The sequence below is a fragment of the Phoca vitulina genome, unplaced genomic scaffold, assembly GCF_004348235.1.
Source record: "Phoca vitulina isolate PV1807 unplaced genomic scaffold, GSC_HSeal_1.0 scaffold2, whole genome shotgun sequence".
NCBI classification, from domain to species: domain Eukaryota; kingdom Metazoa; phylum Chordata; class Mammalia; order Carnivora; family Phocidae; genus Phoca; species Phoca vitulina.
The window spans coordinates 85,916,132-85,942,118 of NW_022589705.1; the positions used below are offsets into that span (position 1 = coordinate 85,916,132).

Genomic DNA, 25,987 nt, shown 5'->3' on the forward strand with positions numbered 1-25,987 from the left:
AGAACACCATACACATTGTTCTGCATCTTGTAGCTTTTTACCTACCAATACATTTGGATGATCATTCCATATCAGTACATGTAGATCTATTTCATTCTTTCTATTGGCTGATTGGTATTTAATTGTAAGGATGTAGCATACTTTTTTAATTACTATGTTCTTGATCAGCCTTGAGCTTGTTTCTGTGCCTTTGCTCGACAAGCCACTATTGCAGTGAACATTCTTATATACATATGTAAGGTATCTGCAACATAAATTATTCCTAATTACTAGGATATGTGCATTTTTCATTTTGTTGGAGAACATTTATGACCCCTAAAGCTTTATTCTACAGAGTAACATATATTTTAAAACGATTTTATTTATGAATCTTATGTTAAGCATTGTAAATAAAATCAGTTAATTTGGCAATTCTTAAAAGACAAGCGTTAATTCTTTGCCATTTTGACCTAGAAATTCAGCCAACTGGGTCTCATTTTAGCTTGTTATTCTAATTAATTCAATCAGAACTAATGTCCTAAATTTCTTTGAATTACACCATACGGTTCTATGATTGAAATAAAGTCACATGTGATTATCAACTTTGATATTTGATAGATTTCACACTTTATACCTTTAACCACATCATGGCCCTATAAATGTACTACATAGATACCCATCTCTCAATATGCCATCTTATTCTGACCTTATAGATAAGAATTCGGGATCCAAACCAGGGAGGGAAAGACATAACAGAGGAGATTATGTCTGGAGGTGGCAGCAGAAATCCTACTCCTCCCATAGGGAGACCCACTTCCACACCTACTCCTCCTCAGGTAAGACAGTGAGCCGTGAGGGATGACACTGTGTATTTGTTCACTAACCTCTGCTGGGCTCTTCTTCTTTCTATAGCCACTCTCTGTACTTCCCATGTCCATCAGTTGTCTCATAGGCTCGAATATCTAAATGATATTTAAGCAGACATGTTCTTTCTCTTTACAAATTGTTAAAACTTCCAGATTTTTATTGGTAATATTTCTATGTATTGTCTCCACATTCAGAGCATAGCTGCTGCCACTCTTCCTAACGAACTATTGCATGATACCAAAAGGAGCTGCAGTTCCTATGGAAACCTCATCAATAATTGAGTATTTCATGTTTCAATATGGAGCCGTAGGAATTAAATGCTGCACGCTATGTTTGTGAAAACTTTAAGGTTGAAAACTTAAACATTGTTACTTAACAGTATTGTTTGGGGCAAGTGCCTGTGTAATTCAGAGCACAGTTAGATGTATTTTAGGTATACCTTTTACCTTTTAGGACTACATAAATGAGCTTTTTGATTAGAGGGTGTCTTCTTTAATTATTTACATGGGCTATTAGGAAATTCTGTCAGCTAAGCACCTTTTTTTCCCATTGAAGAATGTGGTTATCATGGTCTTCTAAAAGTTCACTTTCTTGCTTTTAGAAATCAAGATATTCCAGGAAGAACTGGAGTTTAGTAAACTGCAGTACAGGCTGGAAGTCCCCAAATTTGCCAGGATTTATATTTCATCACTTGGTCACTTTAAATTTTGATAAGCCATTCAGAAGAGATGAGTGATTTTCAAAGCTTTAAAATACCTAAACTGAGAGCTCAGCGTATAAGACAGAGAAAACGAAAGTTACTAAGGAGTAGGGGTCTGCTTGCTTCCCCCTTTGTGGCTTGTGATGGTGAGGTATTCCTCAGGGCCCAGTTTATGAACAAGTGATAGGGATGATTAAATATCATTTTAAATTTTAGTCAACTATTGACTTGATTTTAGTAGCATAGGTTAAAAAAAGTTGTTAAAAATGTTCTTAAAAATGGAGATCACAGGGGCGCCTGGGTGGCTCAGATGGTTAAGCGTCTGCCTTCGGCTCAGGTCATGATCCCAGGGTCTGGAATCAAGCCCCGCATCGGGCTCCCTGCTTGGCGGGGAGCCTGCTTCTCCCTCTCCCTCTACTGTTACCCCTGCTTGTGCTCTCTCGCTCTCTCTATCAAATAAATAAATAAAATCTTTTAAAAAAAAATTGAGATCACAAATACATAGAGCCCTTGAAAATGTGTGAATTTATTTAATTTCCTCCCTGTAAGTGAACATGGGACAGGTAGTATTTACACATTGATGCTTTCTACTTATGTGCACAGTTAGATAAGGCCATACTACAGAAAAACCTGGAATTGGTTGATTAGGGCAGTTAAATTTTGATCTCTGTTTTCTCACATTAACTCAAATATAGTTACTTTCGGGTGCCTGGGTGGCTCAGTCGTTAAGCATCTGCCTTCGGCTCAGGTCATGATCCCAGGGTCCTGAGATCGAGCCCCACATCGGGCTCCCTGCTCCGCGGGAAGCCTGTTTCTCCCTCTTCCACTCCCCCCTGCTTGTGTTCCCTCTCTCGCTGCATCTCTTCTGTCAAATAAATAAAATCTTCAAAAAAAAAAAAAAATATTGTTACTTTCAAGCTATATACTTGACAACCTTTTGTTAGTGTTTGAATTCTCAACTCGAATATGTCTTAGTATATCTTCTTGCATTTTAATTCCCTGTAGTTTGTTTTTCTTTAATATTACCAAGATATCCTACCCTCTTTTGGTTACCCTTAGCTACAGAAATCCTTTTGCTCTCTATTTTTCATCAGGGACCACAGGCCTGAATGAATACAAGTGTATGTGTTTGTGTAAACATAAAGCACGTTAAATGTATGCTTTTAATTGATAAAGGCCACCAGTCAGTAATTATAATGTTGGCAATACTTCTTGATGTGTAGTATTGTCATGAAGCCTCAGTTTATTTTATTAGTTATTTTCACTCAAAACCACATTTATTAATGTGTAGCCTTTCCAAATACATGAAATTCATGGAATGCACACATAGCTTTTTAACAGAGACATACATACTAGAAAGATTTCATTTTCCTCTTAAGAACAACCACATAAGCATGATGATGGCAGGTCACCTGGGTGGCTCAGTCGTTGAGCATCTGTCTTCAGTTCGGGTCATGTTCCCAGGATCCTGGGATCGAGCCCCGCATTGGGCTCCCTGCTCAGCAGGGCGTCTGCTTCTCCCTTTCCCACTCCCCCTGCTTGTGTTCCCTCTCTCGATAGCTCTCTCTCTCTCTCTCAAATAAATAAAACCTTAGAAAAAAAAAGCATGATGATGGCAACTGATACTTGGCTTCAGTTTTGGAAATATATAGAGAGTTGTGCACATAGAGTGGGAGAGGACATCCCTGGTTAAAGTAGGCAGTTATTACTTCCTGACTGTTGTATTATGTAAAAATGTTGACCCAGTGTTTCAAAAGAAGCTAGAAATCTTTATTTACGTAAAAAATCTGCACATTTTAAATGTTGGCGGCTAATTCTACTAAGAAATAGCACTATGCCAGCCTAAGAAAACCCACTAGGTTTATTCTAAAGATTGGTAGTTTGTAACTGTGGTCTAATTCGAGATAGATCCTGTACCACATTCTAGTTATTAAGACTACAGATGAGACAACCCTCTGCTTTAGAATTTATGACTGAATAGTAAGTACTCTACTGCTTTTGACTTTATGATATATCTGCCTTAAGCCACAATTGCAGATGCCATGAATAGCAAAGCCTTTTCCTATCATTGAGGTTATCCCAGTCTCATTAAGTGAGACAGAGGACACTTATTAATATATGACTGGACCTCCTGTGGAGTGTAAACAAAGAAATATGAATGCACAGAAGTGACCAAGTGGGACAGAATTGCAGCACAGGCTTAAATGTCCTGCTTCCTGTTGGATCACAGAAACCTGTTCCTGGTGGTGCTGGTGTGATAGTATAGGGGAGGGATTTAAAAGCTTTGGCTCAGAACCAAACATACTTGGTTTCAAGTCCTAGATCTACCACTTAATTTTGTAAGTTTAGCCAAATTACTGAATTTTCCAGAGCCTTAATTTCCACATTAAAAAAAAAAATGAGGAAAACAAAACCTATCATACAGAGTTATTATACTATTAAATGAGAGTAAATACCTAAAATTGCTTGAGCTCAGGGCACAGTGAGCATTCAGTACACACTTCCTGTTACTAATATTTGCAGTTGTTGTTAGTGCAGGAGGCCCTGAACATGACTGGAAGATTCTGGGAAGGCTTCACAGCAGAAATGACATTTGGTCTGAGTTCCCACATTGGTATTCACACAATGAAAAGAGAGAGAAGGATATTCCAGGCAGAAGGGCAGGATGTGCAAGAAGGTGGCATGTGGAGATGGGAAACGGGATGAAGGGAGATGATTGTCATTTCATGTGACAGATTAGGGAGTTGGCTGAAGGGAGAGGAAACCAGTTAGAAGAATATATAACAATTGGTTACTAAGTAAGGATTATAGAGTGACCTTGTAATTTATCATCTGAATTGGGGCAGTTTTAAAATGCCTTTGGGATGCTGTGAATCATTTTTGCTGGGACAGCAGGCATAAACCAGTACTGTCCAGGTAAACAGGATGCATGGTTCCCCTAGGTGTAAAAGAGAACAGTCAGAGGTTGCCTCTGGCAGCTTAGATACCTGGACTTTTAGTAAAACATAACATGGAGTATACATGGGGATGTTTGAAGAGGGGGATAAAGAGTTTCATTTTGTCAAGCATTCAAGATAAGAAAGAGTTAGTTTAGGGAAACTGTAGTAGGTGTATATGAGGAGAAGGGAGAGGAGAAACAAGCTTTGCTGCTACTGTTTTTGCCCTAAAGAGTAGATTGAATTTGAAATTGTCCTGCTTCCTAGGTTTTAAAATGATCTATGGAATAGCACCTGAAGATTTTATATCTCAAATATGTAAAAAATACATGCATGTGTATATATGTGCTCATTCAGGTGATCACAGTGCACTAAGAGCGGTGCATGTATAGACCTCATCGAGGACTAGAACACTTTCTACAGGTCTATAGATCTCTGTCACTTAGATTTATGACCTTAAGTCAGAATATTAAGTCCTTTTAACTCCTACTTTTTCGTCAGTAAAATGAGGGATTGTAGTGAGTAATCTCCGAGTTCCCTTTTAGCTTTTAAATGTTAAAGTGGGAAAGAAGGGGTATGTTTTTGTTACTTTCCCTCAGCATCACAATCTCTCAGCTGTGTTTCCGTTGTTGATAGCAGTAAGGCACGAGGAACATTTCTGTATTAAGAAATGTGCTAGATGCCTGGAAATTTTTATGGGACCCCTTAGGATAAAAATAAATACATGATGCTGTATAGGCAAGGCTTCCAGAATTGTCTACTTCCAAAGGCTGAGGTGGTGAACCAAAAATCACTGTTTTTTAAATGAACTACTTTATATATCTTCCTCTCCCTACTACCTTTGTTCTTTTTTCTGTTTTAAAAATCACTCTTTAAAAAAAATTACTCTTATAGTGAAGTACTGTTACAACGTGTGAGAGTCCTGTGCCGCAGAGAAAAGGTTGGAAACTATGGATCAATGGAGTATCTTAGGAAAGATGCAGCCTCCCTTGTCATTTGGGAAAATTGCCAAAGTCAGCAAGTCATTCAGTTTTTGAAGAGCTTCTTATTAACTTGGTAACTGGAAACCTTAAATTCTGACCATTTGTTAATTAGTTTTATATAGTTTTACCAATAATAGTTAAGTTAGGTTCTGAAGCTTAGACAATGATACAAGTAATTGTACAGCATAAGTAGGTAAGTTCCTACATAAAGAATTTGAAGGAGGGGCACGTGGGTGGCTCGGTCGGTTAAGCGTCTGCCTTTGGCTCAGGTCATGATCCCAGGGTCCTGGGATCGAGCCCCACATGGGGCTCCCTGCTTGTTGGGGAGTCTCCTTCTCCCTCACCCTCTACTGTTCCCCCCTGCTCTCTCCCTCTCTCTATCAAATAAATAAAATCTTTAAAAAAAATTTTTTTGAAGGAGATACCATGTAATACAGTGCTCACTTCCGGGCTCCCTGCTTGGCGGGGAGCCTGCTTCTCCCTCTCCCTCTACTGTTCCCCCTGCTTGTGCTCTTTCGCTCTATCAAATAAATAAATAAAATCTTAAAAAAAAGACTTTGAAGGAGATACCCATGTAATATAAACAAACCCAGTTTTAGTTTTTATTTTTAAAGATTTATTTATTTATTTATATGAGAGAAAGAGCCCGTGCATGCACAAGAGGGGGAGAGAGGGAAAGAGAATCCCAAGCAGACCCCCGGCTGAGCACAGAGCCCCACACTGAGCTCGATCTCAGGACCCTGAGACCATGACCTGAGTCAAAATCAAGAGTCAGATGCTTAACCGACTGAGCCGCCCAAGAATCCTCAGTTTTAGCTTTTAAAATGTCACCTGTCGACTTAGTCATAGCACTAATAAGTTAATATCCTTGTCTGTCTTGAAGCACTAATGAGTTAATATCCTATCTGTTTTGAAGCACATAGGTATGCTTTTGTCTTAACTGTTGTCTGCAGTAAAGATAGTGGTCATTGAATTAAATCACATCATTTTTCATCTTTAATAAAATAATTTCTCATTATTAATCTCTTTTGGCTTAAAAATGGTGCTTTTTGGGGTGCCTGGCTGGCTTAGTCCATAAGGCATGTGATCTTGGGGGTTGTAAGTTTGAGCCCCATATTGGGCGTAGAGATTAAAAAAAAAAAGCACAGACCAGAACCTCTGAAACAAATAATACATTATATGTTAAAAAAAAAAAAAAAAAGAAGATAGCAGGAGGGGAAGAATGAAGGGGGGGAAATCAGAGGGCGAGAAGAACCATGAGAGACTATGGACGCTGAGAAACAAACTGAGGGTTCTAGAGGGGAGGGGGGTGGGGGGATGGGTTAGCCTGGTGATGGGTATTAAAGAGGGCACGTTCTGCATGGAGCACTGGGTGTTACAGGCAAACAATGAATCATGGAACACTACATCAAAAATTAATGATGTAATGTATGGTGATTAACATAACATAATAAAAAAAAGAAAAAATAGTACTTTTCAATAGTATGTAAAGTATTGTAAACTTTAATCAAGTAACTAGGTAGGGGGCTGATTCTCTTAAAAGCTTTAAATGAGATGTTACAATGAACAAAGACCCTTAATAGTTAGGGTTAAGCTGTTCTGTTGTTGAAAATGAATTTGTACGTGGACAGTCGGGGTCCTACTTAGAGTCATAAAGCAGGGTTGTTGATTTCATCAGGTCTGTCTCCCAACAGGGTTTTGTAAAACTGTCCTGAATTTTTAATAACACCAAGATTCTACAGCTTCATTGCCTGTGGGAACCTCCTAAAGCCAGAAAACAAAATTTGACATAAGGCCATTTTTGAGATACCTTATCGTTTTAGAAGCTGGTGGAGCAAATGTGTTTTAAATTGTTTTGGCATCCCAGTAAGATCCACTTATGAGATACATTAATAATGTTAAATTTTATTTTATGTTCAGTGATTCTTCATTTTTACTTGAATGACGTTTTTTCATAGTTCTTCAAATTTTGTGAAAGTTTTTGCTGTTATAGTGGTGTGATTTTACCTTAGATATTCTAAATCTGAATCCTAATTATAAAGAAAGTGTTAACTTCAGTTTTTACATGTGTAGCACAATTCCTGTCCCTTGTCACCTACTCCCAGTCAGACATTGAACAGTGGTAGTGGTGTGTTGCAGCTTGCAATCTTCTAGTGACTATGATGTCTGTAGTTCTAGGGGTCACAGGAAGTGTTATAGAGTTTCACAAGAAACCATCAGGTTTCATCTTTTATCTGTTATTGAAAATGTATTTTCAGAATTTAAATGACTTCAGTTTTGTATGTGTATAAATTATAAATCTTCATTGGAAAAGAATAGTAAAGGAAGAAATTGTAGCCTTAAATCGTACTACTGAGAGTTAGCTGTTGTTAACTTTTTGGTGAATATCCTTTCAGACATCTTGTAGTGCATATATGCATATCAATATCTATAATTTAATATATTTGGGTTCATTCATGCCGTTTTATAAATACCATTTTTTCAGTGGTCATGCAGAAACGTTCATGTTTGACTATAGGTATTATAATTTTTATTTGCTACATGGTATTGAATATACCCTTGTTTATTTAACTAATGCATATTTTCATTCTTTTCCTGTTTGTCACTAATGCTAACAATATTGTGATGAACAACTTTGTGGACTTATTTTTGGGTTATGATGTTATCTTCCCTCCAGAAATGTACCAGTTAATCTCTGACCAGCAGTTTAAGAAAGAGCCCTTTTCCTTATTTTATATATTAAAAAAAAAAAAATCCCATTTTTTATTTATTGATTTATAGAACTAAGATTTTTGACATTTGCTGGTTATTTGTGTATAAAATATCATGTCTTTTGTACACATTTCTTTTGGGGTGATGACTTTTCTCTGATTTGTGTTCATTAGAAATCCATTTGACTTATGTAATATTTTTTTTCTAGTGTGATAATTGTGTTCTAACCTTTTTTTTTTTTAACCAAATGGCTTGTCCCTTCTTTCAGTATTATTTATTGAATAGTTCATCATTGCCTCCTTGTTTTGAGATACTGTTTTAATTATTTACTGAATTATATATACTTGAGTTTGTTTCTGGAATTCTATATTCCTCTGATCCTGTTTTTGTTTTTTAAGCTGTTTGTTTGTTTATTTATTTATTTATTTGAGAGAGAGTGAGCGAGCACCCATGAGCTGGTGGAGCAGAGGGAGAGGGAGGGGAAATAATCTCAAGCAGACCCTGTGCGCTGAGTGTGGAGCCCCACTCGGGGCTCGATCTCATGATCCTGAGATCATGACCTGAACCAAAATCAAGGGTCAGATGCTTAACCAACTGAGCCACCCAGGTGTCCCTCTACTGATGTGTTTTAATACCATTATACTGCTGTCTTCAATGCTATAGTTTATAAGACATTTTAATATTTTAGAGAGAATTCATCCATATTATTCTTGTTTTTTAGAGGTTTACTTATTTTATCCCTCCCTGCCCATTGGAACTGTAAAATCATTTAAGTCCTATAGGTTAGCCTGACAGCTTTTATCTTGAGTGTCTGGGTTTCTTTCATCATTCCTGACACCTTGGCAACCATTCCTTGCCTTCAAGGGAGAGATTCTCTCTATGGCATATATAAATTGTTTTATCAGATTAGTGTTCACCAATCTGAATGCCTTTAGCCTTAGCATATATTCTTCTATTACTATTTTGCACCCTTGTGCATTGCACATTTAGGTCACCTCTTGGTTTTATAAAGACATTGGAATTTCTGAACCCGGTGTTACTATTTTTTCAGGTGTTTGGTGTATGCCTATATTTTCTTTTTTTCAGTAAATTATCCCTCAGTCTACCCCAGTTCCTGAGATGATAAACCTAGAAGTCTTCTTTAAATCATCTTTATCTCCCATTCCACAGCCATTATATCAGCAAGTCCTATATGGCTCATTCTCACGCCTTTCACTGCCACTGCTAGATTCTAAGTCACTTTGACCTTTCCCCTAGATAGCGGTCACTTCCCTACTCTTCTCCTTGCTTCTGTCTTGCCTCCTTTCTGTTTATTCTTTTAGAAAAAATTTTATTGAGATATAATTGACATGTAACATTATATTAGTTTCAGATGTATATCATAATGATTTGGTATTTGCATGTATTGCAAAATGATCACCACAAAAAATCTAGTTAGCATCCGTCACAATACATAGTTTCAGAAAAACTTTTTCTTGTGATGAGAACTTTTTTTTTAAAGATTTATTTATTTATTTGAGAGAGAGAGAGCACAGTGGGGAGGGGCAGAAGGAGAGTGAGAGAGAGTCTTTAGCAGACTCTGTGCTGAGTGTGGAGCCTGACGCGGGGCTTGATCTCACAACCCTGAGATCACGAGTTGAGCCCAAACCAAGAGTCAGACGATTAACTGTGCCACCCACGTACCCCTATGATGAGAACTTTTAAGATCTGCTCTCAGCAACTTTCAAATCTGCATTGTAGTATTATTAACTATAGTTACTTAGTTCCTTATTTTTTTAAAGATTTTATTTTTAAGTAATCTCTGCACCCAACGTGCGACTTGAACTCATAACCCTGAGATCAAGAGTCACATGCTGTACTGACTGAGCTAGCCAGGAGCCCCTAGTTACTTATCAAGTGTATGACTTACTTATAACTGGACATTTGTACCTTATGACCCATTTCACTTGCTCCCACCCCAGTCAACCTGTGATATCACCAGTCTGTTCTCTGTATCTATGAGCTGCTGCTTCTACTCCTCCTCCTCCTCCATTCCACATATAAGATCGTACAGTATTTGTCTTCTCTGACTTACTTTGCTTAGCGTGAGGTCCTTAAAATCCATCCATGTTGTTGTAAATGGCAAGATTTCATTCTTTTCTATGGCTGAATAACATTCTAGTGTATGTGTGTGTATATATACCACATTTTCTTTATCCATTTATTTATTGATGGACACTTAGGTTGTTTCCATATCTTGGCTATTTTAAGTAATACTGCAGTGAACATGGGGTGCATATATCTTTTTGAGTTTGTGTTTCTGTTTTCTTTAGCTAAATACCCAAAAGTGGAATTGCTGGATCATATGGTAGTTCTATTGTTAATTTTTTTTTTTTTTTTTAGGAATCTTCAAACTTTTCCCGTGGTGCCCATACCAATTTACATTCCCACCAACAATGCACAAGGGTTCCCTTTTCTCTACATCCTCACCAACACTTATTTATTATCTTTTTGATAATAGCCATTCTGACATGTGTGAGATGATATCTCTTTGTGGTTTTGAGTTGCTTTCCTCTGATGATTAGTTATGTTGAACACCTTTTCATATACCTGTTGGCTATCTCTATGTCCTCTTTGGAAAATGTTCAGAACTTCTACCCATTTTTTAAAATTGGATTGTTTTTTGGCTATTGAATTTTATGAGTTTTTGACATATTTATATTCTGTGTCTATTCTTTATACAACAGCCATAGTGAGTCGTTATAAAACATAAATCTGATTACATCGCTTCCCTACTAAAAACTATCCAGTCTCTCTACTGGTGACTAAACTATTTAAGAGTCCATACTCGTAGAATTTTGGAGGTCTTTATGTGGTCATACATTATCTGGCTTCTGGTTGCTTGTCTAAACCCTTCTCCTATTCTTCTCTTCTCTCCTCCATGACAGTGTATTGCTACTGACCTCCCTGCCCTTCATCCACAAGCTTCATTCTACCTTTCCACTTTTGCTCTTGCTATTCCTTATATTTGAAATGGTCTTCTACATCCCAAGTATGTCCTTTTCTCCCTTTCAGGTGTTTCTTCTAATATCATGTCATCAGGAAAACAATTCCTGATCACTTTAAAGTAGCACCTTCACACCCCTTTCATTCTCTGGTCTTTACTTTCCTTTAATTTTATTCATAGCATTAAGTTTTGTCTGACATATTTTATACTTAATTTCTGGCTTATTGTTTGTCTCTACCACTAGAATGTTAGCTCCCTAAACATAAGGAGCACCGTGTCTTATTAAGCCTTATACTCCCAGCACCTAATTTATTTTTATTTTTTTTATTATGTTATGTTAATCACCATACATTACATCATTAGTTTTTGATGTAGTGTTCCATGATTCATTGTTTGCATATAACACCCAGTGCTCCATGCAGAATGCCAGCACCTAATTTAATGCATAATCCTTGATAAGATAGTCGGTTTAATTGTGTGAAGCTCTTTTCCATAGAAGAGATAAGATTCTTGTTTCAGAGCCACCAGAAACATATGGGGTGAAAAGACTTGTCCAGTCCTGAGATGGGTTCCACCATTGGAAATAGTAATTTCATGTTACTAAAATGTTTTGAATAGAATTGTAGTTTCTTGGGAAAAGTGTAGAAAGAATAAAAGAACTGATCATGTGGTTGATGCCTTTTCTGATTCATACATCTTGTGACCTATTAGATTCTAGCATTAGAATTCAGTGCATTATTGTTACTGTTACATTATTGCTATGATCATTATTTATTGTGCATTATTGTCATTGTATTAAAATGGGAGGTATTCATTATGTCACTCCATAGATTGCTTACATAATGAATACTCTTTTGAGCTTCAGGTTACATACCCAACTTTCTAGTTGAACTCTATGGTCAGGTATCTCACAAGCATGTCATACTCAAAACTCGAGTTCCTGGTCTTCCTGTCCCCTGCTTCTTAACTCCCAAAACCTGATGTCTCCTCCAGCGTTCCCTATCTCAGTGACTGGCACAAATGTCATAAACCAGAAATCTAATGTATTTCCTACCTACCGTAACTAATCAGTTACCAAATCTTGTCAGTTTAACTCCTGTATTTAGGAAATTTATTCACACACACCCCTTTTTTGCATCATAATTATTTCTCTTGGTCTTCTGTAGTAAACTTATATGTTATGTCCTTATAACATTCTTGTTTCCCTCCAGTTTATTCTCCATGCAGCAGGCAGAAAGATCTTTTAAAAACATAAGTCTTATATCACATTTCTGCTTAAAATTTGTTCCTGGGCCATTGTTGAGGGGATAAGGACCAAGATGCTTCATGTGGCCTGTACTTCTCACACCAAGTTCCCCAGCTCTTCCTCTGTTCCTCCCCGACTCTCCTAAGAGCGGGTTGATATTTAATACGCTTCCCTTCAGAGCCTTCATATGTGCTATTCCTTCTGCCTGACCTGCTTCCTCCTACTTCCTCCCATATACCTCCCACATGCCTGCATTCGCATTGATTCTTTGAAATTCAGCCTAAATTTTGCTTCCTCAAAAAATCCTCACGCACATACAAATTCAGAACCTCAGGATATATGTTATCTTTGTACCCTTACTACTCTAGTGTAGCATTAATGGCCTTGGTAATTAAATGATTAATTTTATGGTTTATTTTTTTTAATTTGATGCAAAAATAATTTTTTATTGAGGTATAATTGATACAGCATATTACACTAGTTTCCAGCGTAAAACGTAATGATTCAGCCCTTGTCTATATTGCAAAATGATCATTGCAGTAAGTCTGCTTAACATCTGTCACCATACGTAATTACAGCATTGTTTTTCTTGTGATGAGACCCTTTAGGATTTATTCTTATCAACTTTCACATATACAATACAGTATTATTAACTATAGTCACTATGCTGTACATTACATCTGCATAACTTATTTAGTTAACTGGAAGTTTGGCCTTTTTGATTCCCTGTACCCATTTTGCCTACCACTCACCCCCTTCCTCTGGCAACCATCACTCTATTCTCTGTTTATGTGAGCTTGGTTTTGTTTTGTTTAGATTCCACATATAAGTGAGATCATACGGTATTTATCTTTCTATGTCTGATTTATTTCACTTAGCATAACACCCTCTAGGTCCATCCATGTTATCACAAATGGCAGGATTTCATTCTTTCTATGGGTGAATATTCCATAATTGTGTGTGTATGTGCTTTATACTTATATATGTTTCTGTTGATAAAAGTGCTATGAAGCAAAGATTTTTGTCTATTTTAATCAGCAGTGGGTTCTTAATGTTTTGTACATGGTAGACACCAGAAGGAAACACACACAGAAGACTTCCCTCCCACTTAGGAAAGAAGCATATTTTATTATTTATTATTATTTTATTATTATTTTACTTCTTAATCTTCATAATGTTTCTCAAGGCAGGGTGGAGGAGGGCTATACTTGTTTATTCCCGGGATTTATAGATGTTCAAAAACACATGAGGTATTAGAACGATTATTTTAATGTCATGGGATACAAAACATTCAAATACAGTCTCTTGTGATAACAGTGAATTATATCAGCATCCTGTTGTATTTGCATTACTACTTAGAGTCTCTGGTTTCTCTCAGTGAATTGTAATAGGGGTCAGCAAACATTTTCTATAGAAGAGCAGATAGTAAATATTTTTGACTTTTCAGACATAGTCTATTTCACCAACACTCAACTCTGCCATTGTAGAATGGAAGTGGCTATAAAAAATACGTAAATGAATGGCCATGGCTGTTCCAATAAAACTTTATTTGTGGATACTTAAATTTAAGTTCCGTATAATTTTTAAGTATCAAGAACTTGTATTCTTTTGATTTTTTTTTTTTTGCAACTATTTAAAATGTAAAAAACATCTTATGGACAATACAAAAACAAGTACGTGGTCCCTGGGCCGTAGTTTGCTGACACTCTGTCTATAACTACCTCTGTGCTTAATCAAACTGTCATATACAAGATTAAAATAGGTAGTAAAAGGAGATGGCCCCTTTCTGTATAGAAATAGTGTGGGCTATGTAAAGAGATGGGAATTTTCAATTGTACAAAGAATTACTTAAGGACAATTCCAGATTTTGTTGCCTGTTTTACCTATTGGTAAACACTATTTTTAAAAAAATTAATTTCTCCAGTATTTGTGCCCTAATCTACTTATCTCTTGAGGCCAGCACTTCAGATTTAATATATAAATCTTCAACAGAGTAAATTTTATTTTTTTTCAACAGTAGATTTTAAAAAGAATTTTTAGTGGAAATTAATTTCTTTGATACTATCAGGTATCTAATATCTTGCCATATTGTAAGTTTCCTTATAAGTGTAGTTGAAAAATGAGAGAGGTTTTTTTCTTCTGCCAATTGAAGCCTTAATTTTGAAACATGTAGGGGTAATGGAATTTAGCATTGATCTAAATTATGAATTATAACAGTGTGTACTTGTCACATCAACCCTAACCTTTTAACTCTGACTTTCTGAGCATCTTTATTGAATTATTTGATATTTTTATACCAATTGCTCTTCCAGAATTATTTTTATAAATTTTCATTCCCACCAATAGTGAATGTGAATAAAGTGGAGTGATTCTGAAATTCCTTAAATATATTCTGAGCAGGGTAGATCTTAGGTAGTAAATGCTACCTAAGTTCTCCAGCTACCCAAAAGCTTCATTTCCGTATATGGATTCAAATGCATACAGCATTGGATATGATGTCTTCAGTTGCAATATTCCAAGTTTGTTTCCTGATTTTTTGATTTATCAATTAGATAAAATAGTCCATGATTAATTGTACTGTGGAACGGTAAGGAACTCCTTTGTTACACGGTGTTTGTGGTTATTTCATTAGGTGAAAAGAGATGAAATTAGAGGTTAATCTAAAATTTGAGATTACCCTACGTTAAAATTAATGTAAACAAGGTGAGAGTATTGAATTATATTGATGTGAATATTATGTTTTTGTTTTTTTGATGCTTTTAGAGGCTTAGAGAATGTTAAACCTGAATGGGACTTTAGGATCTTTAGGAGGATCTTTATTTAATTCCTTTTCATTTTACAGCTGAGGAAACTGAGAGGTCCTTTCCTAGCAGGTTGTGGTTGTGTAAACTATGTTCTGGATGCTTGGGTTTGGAATTGGGATTTAAACAGCATGTTATCTCAGTCCTTTCTTATAAATGTTTTATATGCAAAATCTTCTAGGACTTTGTTAATTTAAAAATGTCTATGCAGTTGTCTCTTGAATATGATTGCAGATATTTTATTCTGATCTTGAAAAAGTCTGATCAACACAGATGTATAGGTTATCAGTAGCCTTTTACTGTCTTAAACATCTCACCTTATGTATCGCTGTCATTTTGATGGCCTGGTTTTAGCAGTTTCCCATTTTTGAGGTTATTAATTTCCCAGGCAACTGGAGTAGTTAATATTTTCTTCCTTTTAGGTAAATTACACAATTTACAGGTCTTTATTTCCTGTTTAATAAATGCTAAGTAACTTAGGGCCTTTCCTTTGTTCTAGAGCTATTTTTAGGCTTAGAACTGAACGGAGTCCATATTTTCATTTATAGCTATGAAGAGATCCTAATTTTTGAGTTTTGATAACACAACTTTTTTCCCACCAGAACCAAGGACTCAGAGCAATCATGGCAGTACTATTAATTTATTCGATTCAAAGTGAAAACAATAACTCTTTTCATTTTTTATATATAGAAATATAATTTTAGTAGTCTTTATTTAGAAATAATTTGGAATATGAGCACTCTCATGATCTAATGAATAGGTGAATTTTCCCTATTCCTGTCTGTTATTCTGTACAGTCCAGATATAATCAAATGTAAATTGCATGTTGTACGTTCTGAAAAGTAGTTACTTAAATGACATATGATAAATGGTATGTGTCTGAACTGGTTTATTTTATTTTATATTTCTATTCTCAGTGAGACTTACTGATTTGAAAATATTTTTTATTAACACTTTTTTAAGTGGCCCTACTCACCCCAGATTCATTCACACCTTTATTCCCCCTCGTGTCTAAAACACACACACACACTCACACAACAGAAAATCAGAAATGTGCAGGGACTCTGCTCTGATAGCACGATAGAATTCAATGTAGGAGATTATAGCTAACGAAAAAATGACCTTAGATCTCTGAGGAAGAGACATAGGTTTGTTTTTTGGCTTTTGTGTAACCCTCAAATCCAAAACAAATACCTGCATGGAAAGTGATGTAGAATGAGTGTTCTTGTCCTTTCTTGTGTAATTCTTGTTCCCTCCCAAGTTGAACAATGGCTGCAGTTTTTTCAACCTACTGTGCTAGTATTTCATGGCCATTTTTGATTCCAATAAAGTGGCTGAGTGAAAATGAAGAGTTTCCTCTTAGCTCTGAAAAACAGGTATTTTACTCAGATTTCTGACTCTGAAAAGATACCATCCTTGTCCCAGAATCTAAAGACATTTTAAGGGGAAAATCCTTTAGATACTTTACAAGTTGCATTTCACCTGTGTGATTATGTGGACAAATGACAAGGATCACCCTTCAATATTGTTTTCTTGAATCAGTGACTGGTTTTAAAACCCATCATGTTTAGTTTTTCTAGCTTTTGTCAGATGAACTACTTTGCTAGGTAGTTTATAAGTGAAGTTGACCAGATCCCTTTGGTCTTTGACTTGGAGGAGGTTAAATTCCCTGTCAGATGTGATGTCTACCATTAGGTGGAAAGTCTGTTTGTCCTTAGAAGGAATCCTGGAGAATGCATTTATATTAATGATTTTTGTGCTGTCTTCTCTTGCTGTGGTTAATAGTAATCATCTCTTTTCCTTCCCCTTTTCTGCTGTTTCTTTCCTTTTCTTGCCGTCTTCTGTACTTTTTGAATTATTAAATTGGCCTATATATTTTTTCCTTGCTTTCCTTTTTTTTTTTTTTTTTTTAATTTTGTGATCTCCTGCCCCACTCTGTGTTCCCCACTTGCTTGGGTTCCATGTTGCTAGTTTTTATGTTCGCACGCTCATTATCACCCTTTTTTGTACTTCAAATCCCAGCAGCTGTCCAGCCAGGTCCCTGAGCACAGCCCTGTGGTTTATGGGACTGTGGAGAGCGCTCATCTTGCTGCCAGCACCCCTGTCACTGCAACTAGCGACCAGAAGCAAGGTTTGTGTATAACTGTTTTCTTCACTTTTTTTTTTTAATTAATTATATTGCCCTCAGCATTTAAGAGCAAGAGTGAAACATCTAAGGGTTATTTAGATACCTGCTTGTAAACAAAGCTTTGAAATGGAAAATCAAAGCGTTCTACCTCTAGGAAAGTAAAGTAGGGTTGATGAGTAAAATTTTTTCCTATATTTTATTAATGCCTCGCTGTTGATATATATTTATAGGTAAAAACTTAGTTGCCTGAAACTGGTTTTGTTTTGTTTTTTGGTGGGGAAGTGGAACAAGGTTGGGGAAATAAATCAAAGTATATATTGCTTTACAATAATAACATAGTTTTATTTATATATTTAACATGTTCCTGTGTATCTTGCTGTTTTTAAAAACATGAAATATTTCTTCTTACAAATTTGGCTTCTGTAGCCTCAGTTCTGTAGTACTGAGTTTATTCTGGCTCCATCATGCACTAGTATTTGGTCTTGATGAGTTACGATGCTGTGTATCTTACTCATACTGAGGTCTCTGCGCCTATTTACTTGAACACGAAGTGTAAAATTTTTGTTGAAATAAATACACACATTGCCTTTTGGATTGTAAAAGAAAACTGTAAGGGAAAGCTCATGTCAGAAAATGGGATATCACAGTCTTTCTTTCTTATGTAGCTGGATGTCGGTTGACCTTAACCAAAATTGGGAAAAATTGGAAAAACACAGGGGAAAACGTGACTTGGAGCATGCTACTATAATGTTTCTGACTTCATTGTAAGAAATGAATAGAAAGCGTATGTGATTTCTAATTTTTTGACTTATTCATTCCTCCAAACCCCTTCATAGGTGGATGTTAGTAAATGTACTTTCTAAAAATTGTTCTTTTAAAAAGTACTTGGGAATTGGCACATAACCTAAGCAATGTTATTTAATATTATTGGGGTTTTTTTTTTTTATAAGTTTTCACACTTAGAAACTTATGTTTGATTTCAGTGTTTTCTAGAGCATACAAAGGTAATAGGATGTTTTTCCCTTTTAGTATTGAGGAACCTAGTAAACTTGAATAGAGATACATCCTATATTTTGTTTTATAAGATTGTTCCAAACCAAAAAATACGTAACAAACCCTAACTTGGCATACTTCTAAAAGTTGCTCTGTCAGATACTTCTTTGAGCAGTGTTCAGATGGGGGAGACGAACCATGAGACTATGGACGCTGAGAAACAAACTGAGGGTTCTAGAGGGGAGGGGGGTGGGGGGATGGGTTAGCCTGGTGGTGGGTATTAAAGAGGGCACGTTCTGCATGGAGCACTGGGTGTTATACGCAAACGATGAATCATGGAACACTACATCAAAAACTAATGATGTAATGTATGGTGATTAACATAATAAAAAAAACTCCAAAAAAAAAGACTTACACATGCTTAGAGTTAAGTTTTTTAATACGAAAGCCATTTACCTTGAAGGAGTGCACTTGATAGGTATTGTAGAAGACGCTTTCTATTTTTTGAGTCAAAAATGAGAATGTTTTCAGAGTAGAGAAGAATTTTCAGGGTATTATCTTAAAAACTTTATTATTTAGTTTGCACAGTTGTAATCTTTTTGCTGGTTAGAACTATGCTAAACACACCATCCAAAGAGGCCTCACAGTGTATCTATCATCTATGCAAACTTCAGCTGGGCCACTATATAAAGAATTCATAAGATGTCTTAATGATGATAGCTCTGCCCTGCTACAATTTTCAGATTATGAAACACCTTCATTTTGTCATATTTAGGCCTTGATTTCCATAAGGAAGAATGCAGAACCCTTGGTTTCCTCTCGTTTTTTTAAGATTAGTGGAAATTTGAATAATAAACATTCCAGATTGATGTTCGGTATAGATATGAGTGCATTGAAAATGTTTTAGGTTACCTTGATGGAAAGAAAAATCTGAATTTTAAGTATATTTGGTAGTGCTTATAAATAACTCTGGGAGACTACTGCCCTTTCCTTCTTAGTACCAATTATTTTCCAGAAAACTCAGTTAATTCTATTTCTAATTGTACCCATAGTTTGCCAACATACAGAATAGTTTTCAGAGTAATTTTTAAACCAAATGTATGTAATTCAAATAACATTAGAAAGGACTCAACAATTTTCAGAAAAAAATTTTTTACAGTTAAGAAATTTAAACATTTTCTTAACTCTAGATTCCTTTTGAAATTAAAGATATGAAAATGTACTGTTTTCAGAGATTGCTAGATTACCTTCAGAAATAATAGACTCTGCATTCTGTAGTCAGATTGGTTTTTCTCTCAATGGAAATGTCATTACTGTGGGTTTGCTTTGGGTAACAGAATCACATGTTAGCCCCAAAGTCTTCTACCAGTTTGCTTCACCTAAATACTTCTTTTTCCGTACACCTTTATTTTTTTTCCCCCTGAACTGAAAAAATGTGGGATTTTGAATCATTTTCAAGTTTCAACTGACCAGTTGTTAGACCTATCACTTAATCCATAAAACACTCAGTTTCCCCATCTGTAAAACAGGAACATACTAATTTCTACCCCAGCAGTGGTTGTAAGAATTAAAGGACACTGTGTATGTTTTGTGTTTGGCCCAGTCCTACCACATAAGAAGTACTTAATAAATGTTAGCTACCATTAATAAACTTCTGGTTTTCTCAGAGTTTGTGATATGAAAAGCTGAAATGGTTACATGAACACCAAATTGCCAGACAAATATGACATTTCCAATTAGTTGGTACTTTATAAAGATACAAAGACAGAGGGAAGACCTTCAGCTTCGTTTGTAGAGAGAAAGCCATTGAATGTTGAATGAATTAAAATCATCATTTGGCGTTGATGATGTCTAGACACAGCTTGATTGTTGTTTGCCATTGTTTGAGTAGGTACATTCAGCCCAGTGTGTGGAGGATATAGTATGGACAATGAAATGCAAATAAAAGTTACTTGTTCCTTAGTCTTAGCCTTAGTGCCTTCTGAAAGCACTTAGTATAGAGTAGATATTCAGTGAATGATATTCTGTTGTAATTCAATGATTTATAGCAATGTTGTTCAGTTGGGGCTCCCCTGGAATTTAGGACAGGACTATTCTCTGTCAAGTGAGATTGTCCCTCAAGTTGCAGGATGATTACCTTTCCTGGTCTCTGCCCATTAAATGATGGTATCACCTTCTCAGTTACATGAGACTCCTGGCAACCAAAAGGTACCCATCTAGGCAGTTGGTTCACTGCCATCTGAGAATAAAGGGAGCAGTTTTTTCCTTATAAATCTGGCATTCATTGTATAAACTATGGATAAGTAGAAAAAGAAAATACCTCTTGTCTCATTATCTAGAGCTATTATTAGTAAGCTTAATTCCAGACTTTCCCATATGCATATGTTAGTAGCATATATTTTTTTAAGTTACCAAATTAGGTTTATGTTCTACATACAGTTTTGTGCCCTGCTTTTTAAAAAACATATCTCTTATTATAAAAAAACTTTCCATATCATTACTCTTTTAAAAACCTATTTTAAATGTTTGCATAATATACCATTATATGGCCCACACTGTTATTTCTTTAATAAATCCTTCATGTTAGACATTTAGTCTATTTCTCTTATTTTGTTGGTATTATGCAGTTAATTTTATAGCCTTAAATCTTCCAGGCCTCTATCTTTGCTCCCTCTTGCATGATTATTATGGAATTCCCACAATTCCCTAAAGATGGACAAATGGTAGAAATATTTGTAATGCAGTATATTAGATTTCAAACTATCATGGCTTTGCAAAATAGTAAAAGTTCTTAGATAAAATCAGTGTTCTTTATTTAGATTTACTGTAGTATACTTTTCAGCTTTCTGTATTAAAACTTGAATGAATTAAAGGAGTTTTATTTCAGAATGAGGACCTCTCAAAATAAGGGTTTTTTTGTTTGTAATTTTCTTCATGTTAGATTTTTCTCAAGAGTATATAGAAATTTCAGTCCTAGGTCTGCTTTTGTTTGTTTTTGGTATCAGAAATTTTATTTTTCAAAATTAATAATAGAATTGACATACTTATTAGATTATTAATGTGAGAATTACTTTTTACTATTTACTGCTTCCAGGTTTCATTCAGTGTTTATAAAGGGTGTTACTCTGATGTGCTTTCACAGTGCTTTCATGTAATCTGGGTGACCTTTGTAGCAGTTACTCCAGTGAGTTGGAAATTATTTTCATGAGCAATATTTTAATAAATGTGTATTTATTATATATTTCTTACATATATATAATACATATAATAGATTTCTTTGAAATATTTTTGTTTTTTGCCCTGACAACATACTCTGAGGGATTTGACAGTGAGAGCCTAATTATCCTATTTCTCCTGTACTGTAAATAGGTACTGTACTGGTCTCTACACCCATAAATTAAAATGAATTTTAAGGCCAGCAAAAGTAGTTAATGAATGATGAATGATAAATGATATTAAAGGATGAGTTATCCTTTAACAACTTAATGGTAATATTTACCATCTGTTTCTCTGATTAACAGAGCATATCTTCTATGATAAACTTAAGTACAATAATTTATTGTAAAGACTCATTTTCACTGATGCATAAAGATTTCTGGCAGAGAAAGTAAAGTCCCTTTCAGTTTAAACTGTCTTTTAGTAGTGCTTAAAATTGTTGTTATTTGATGAACATACTCATGAGTATCTTTTTCCAGTGGAGCCTGTTTATCATGCTACAGAAGCATCAGGCTGGAAACCAGTCAGTCTCCTTTGGCTTCATCCACCCTGGAATGAATCACATATCAGTTTACCTAGAATTTTAGAATATGGAAATTTTCATGAATTACAGTTTCTTACATGTTTCTGGTATACCTTTATTGTGATCATCAGTTTCTCTCTTGCTCTCATTCTTTTTCATCTGTACACAGATACACATTTTATATATTCTCAAGTATTTCAGATGTATATATTATGTTCTTTTTTTAATTGGACTTGATTAACTTTGGTTTCTCCTTGAATTTTTTTTTACAAGATAAATTTACATTTTTATATTTTCACATTTCTGGTTATATACATGCTGCCTCTTTTGAAAAATGAAAGTTAGCTTAATTTGTAAATGAATTTTTATATTCAGGGACTTGATTTCGATAATAAATTGCACTGATAATAAATGACACCATGATAGCTTCTCTTAAAACATAGTTTTTTATACAAGTAGTACACATTTTTTATAGAAATTCTCCTAAATGCAGAAATATATAAAATAAAAATACCAGTCTATAATAATTTAATCTGTACTTATTTGTTCTTGAGCTGTTCTGCCACTATAGTGTATCTTTGGTAGAAAAATCTTCTATAGGGAGCAAGATACAGTAGAAATGAAGGTCTTTACTTTAAAAAAATAAAAGCCCCATTCCCATTTCTGGATGGTTTAGCTTCAGTTTTGATGAACTTTTCTGTTGTATTCTTGATATAATTATATGGTTAATATTTGATTCCTTCTTTTACTCCAAAATAAACTTTATGTTTATTGGTGACCAAGTAACACTAGGTATAACTAGAAAATATGACAGGGTGTTTTGGAGTGGCAGAGTAAGTCTAATAATTTGGTCTGTTTTCTGTTGCCCATTATTTCAGGTAAGAGATTAAAAGAACTAGCCCAAAATAATACAATATAATCTTTGATCCAAGAATTATTCTTAAACTCTTTTGTTTTTTCTTCCCCAGAAGAGAAGCCAAAACCCGATCCAGTGTTAAAGTCTCCTTCCCCAGTCCTTAGGCTAGTCTTTAGTGGAGAGAAGAAAGAACAAGCAGGCCAGACATCAGAGACGACTGCAGTAGAATCCATGCCAGAGCTTCCTCTGCCTCCATCACCTACCACTGTTTCTCCACTTGCTCGAAGTACAATTGCTTCCCCCACTTCTGCTGCTCTAAGTAGCCAGCCAATATTCGCCACTGCTGTAGATGACAGGTGTGAACTCTCTTCCTCAAAAGAAGACACAATTCCTGTACCCGGCCCTGTATCCTGCACAGAGACATCAGATCCATCACCAACAGATGTAATTGATGATGATATATGCAAGAAATCTTGTAGTGTAGCACCTAATGATATTCCACTGATTTCTAGTACTAATCTAATTAATGAAATGAATGGAGTTAGTGAAACATTACCAGCCACAGAGAGCATTGTGGAAATAGTAAAACAGGAGGTGTTGCCATTGACTCTTGAATTGGAGATTCTGGAAAATGCCCCAGAAGAAATGAAAGTGGAGTGTGTCCCAGTTCCTATTACCCCTTCCACAGTTCCTTCCTTTTCACCATCTCCTCCAACTCCTCTAGCTCCTCCTCCTCCCACACCAGCCATTGTTCCTGCTGCTGCCACTAATGTTAGTACTGCTGGTGTTCCCACCGCAGTCCAGAGGGTCTTAGAAGAGGACGAGAGCATAAGAACTTGCCTTAGTGAAGATGCAAAAGAGATTCAGAACAAAATAGAGGTAGAAGCAGATGGGCAAACAGAAGAGATTGTGGATGCCCAGAACCTAAGTTCAAGAAAGAGCCCTGGCCCAGGTAAGCTATTGTGCCATTAATTATTTTATGCTTGCTGAACATGAAAAAGAAGCAGTGTTTGAGTTATTTTTTAATTGGCTACTTTCCTTGACTTCCAGAAACATCACATGAATGCTGACATTCGTAGTCTGATTTCTTCAATGGTGTGTTTATGTTTTAGTGCAGCCTGCAAAAGAGTTACTCCATTGTCTAAAAATGCAAATGAAATTTCAAATATACAAAATGCCTCCAAGGTATATGTCACTGTACATGTGTTTTTTGTTTTTATTTTCTATTTTTTTTTTTGCCTTGTTCATATGAATCAGTTCCTCAGTGGTTAATTTAGTAGCTTTGGGGCTGAAAACCAATTAAAACAAGCATATTAATCCTGTCTTCTCAAAATTTTAGAACCCAGTCAATCCTAAACATAAAGGAATTCATCTCTTCTTTAGTCTGGGATTTAGAAGAATAGCAATCACAATGTTGAAGTTTAAACTAGTTCTGAAAAATGAAAGTGCCCTCTCTGATTCACAGAGAAGTTTAATGCTCTTCATTTTTTCCTTTAGAGGTTTCATTTTTTCCTGGAATACTAATTTTATCATTATTATTGTCAAAGTATTATATTCTTCCCAGTTCAAAATTATTTATTTAATGTAGCATCACCTAGGATCTTAGGAATATTGGATTTTTATAATTTTTTCTGAAGATTTTATTTGAGAGAGAGAGCGCACGAGAGAGAGTGTGCATGAGCTGGGGGGAGGGGCAGAGGGAGAGGGAGAAGCAGACTCCCCCCAACATGGGGCTCGATCCCAGGACCCTGAGATTATGACCTGAGCTGAAGGCAGATGCTTAACCAACTGAGCCACCCAGGTGCTGTCCCTTTTTTTTAGAGAGGAAAAGGTGGGGGGAGGGAGTGCGAGTGAGCTGGGGTGTGTGGGGAAGTGACAGAGGGAGAGGTAGAGAGAGAATCTTAAGCAGGCTTCACGCCCAGCATAGAGCCCGACTCAGGGACTTGATCTCCTGACCCTGAGATCATGACCTGAGCAGAAATAAAGAGTCGGACGCTTAACCGACTGAGCCACCCAGGTGCCCCTGAATTTTTATAATTTTAATCAAAAATTATCTGAGGCTTATCAACTAGTCATTAGCCCATAAGAATATGGCCCATAAGAATAAGTCAGCGTAGCCCATCTGGTGCAGTAGTGCCCCATGCAGTATAATTTGCTCTCTGTATACCTCTCAAGTTAAATTATACAATTAGAAAATTGCATGCTTCCCCAGCAGTTGTTCTAGAAATGCACTGGGTGGGGAGGTTTTACTCATCAGCATCCTTGGTGTTTATTGTCTTTTTTCAGCTGTCTAATCCATAGGGAAGCTTAACAAATCAAGAACCTGATCCCTAGTTTTAATATCTAGCTTTCCTACATAGCTCAGTTCTTGAGGCAGTTTCCTCCTAAATTTCTTAGGGGGGTTGTCTGGTTCCTTGGAACAGTAGAACATCTAGTTCAACATAGTGCAACAGTGCAAGGTGGTGGGGACAGGGAGTAATTTATCATAAAGTTTGTAAATCATCTGCTTCCTCAAGAGACTGGCCTCCATCACATCGGAATTCACGGTGTCATTACTATTTTAGGAACCTTCTTTCTTGGTGGGGTGATGACCTGGGGCTTTTTGAAAAAACAGTTTGGACGTAGCTACAGGTGAAAGCCCCCCAAGGAACACTCCTTTGTTGGAGAACAGGAGTTTGTTTGACCCTTCATTGTCTCCCTTCACATACTCACCTGTGAGTTGTCATCCAACAGCTAGTGATGTGGTAGTTCCAAAATTAGGAGAAGCTACTGAAGACAAATGTTTAAAAAAACAAAAGACAGAAAGAAAAACAAAATAATCATAGGTAATGCAAGTCATAGATACAAACCATACCTGAATCCTGAAATAAGTAAAGAATGAGCCCACACCAAACTCATACTTCCACTCATTCCTGACATTGATTTTTTAAGCAGTATGTCAGTTAGTGGCCTGGTATTTGCAAGACAGTGCCCAGGGATAGATGGACAAACAGATTTTAGGGCAAGTAATTTTCATACCATGGTTCCTTTTTTTTGAAATGCCAGTACTCTGGGAATTAGT

General features: G+C 36.0%; 1 protein-coding gene across 18 annotated transcripts in view; it reads left to right on the top strand.

The window, feature by feature from the left end:
* EIF4G3 (eukaryotic translation initiation factor 4 gamma 3) overlaps positions 1-25,987 on the top strand; it is a 333,115-nt gene that overhangs the window by 196,123 nt on the left and 111,005 nt on the right. For 10 of the 18 annotated variants that reach the window (XM_032391835.1, XM_032391889.1, XM_032391836.1 and 7 more), the window contains 3 exons: positions 693-815; positions 17,182-17,341; positions 23,039-23,878. In XM_032391835.1, the coding sequence (XP_032247726.1) occupies positions 693-815; positions 17,182-17,341; positions 23,039-23,878 (1,123 nt within the window). The remainder of the gene's footprint in view (positions 1-692; positions 816-17,181; positions 17,342-23,038; positions 23,879-25,987) is intronic. The other 8 variants (XM_032391850.1, XM_032391921.1, XM_032391879.1 and 5 more) reach the window with 2 other exon arrangements.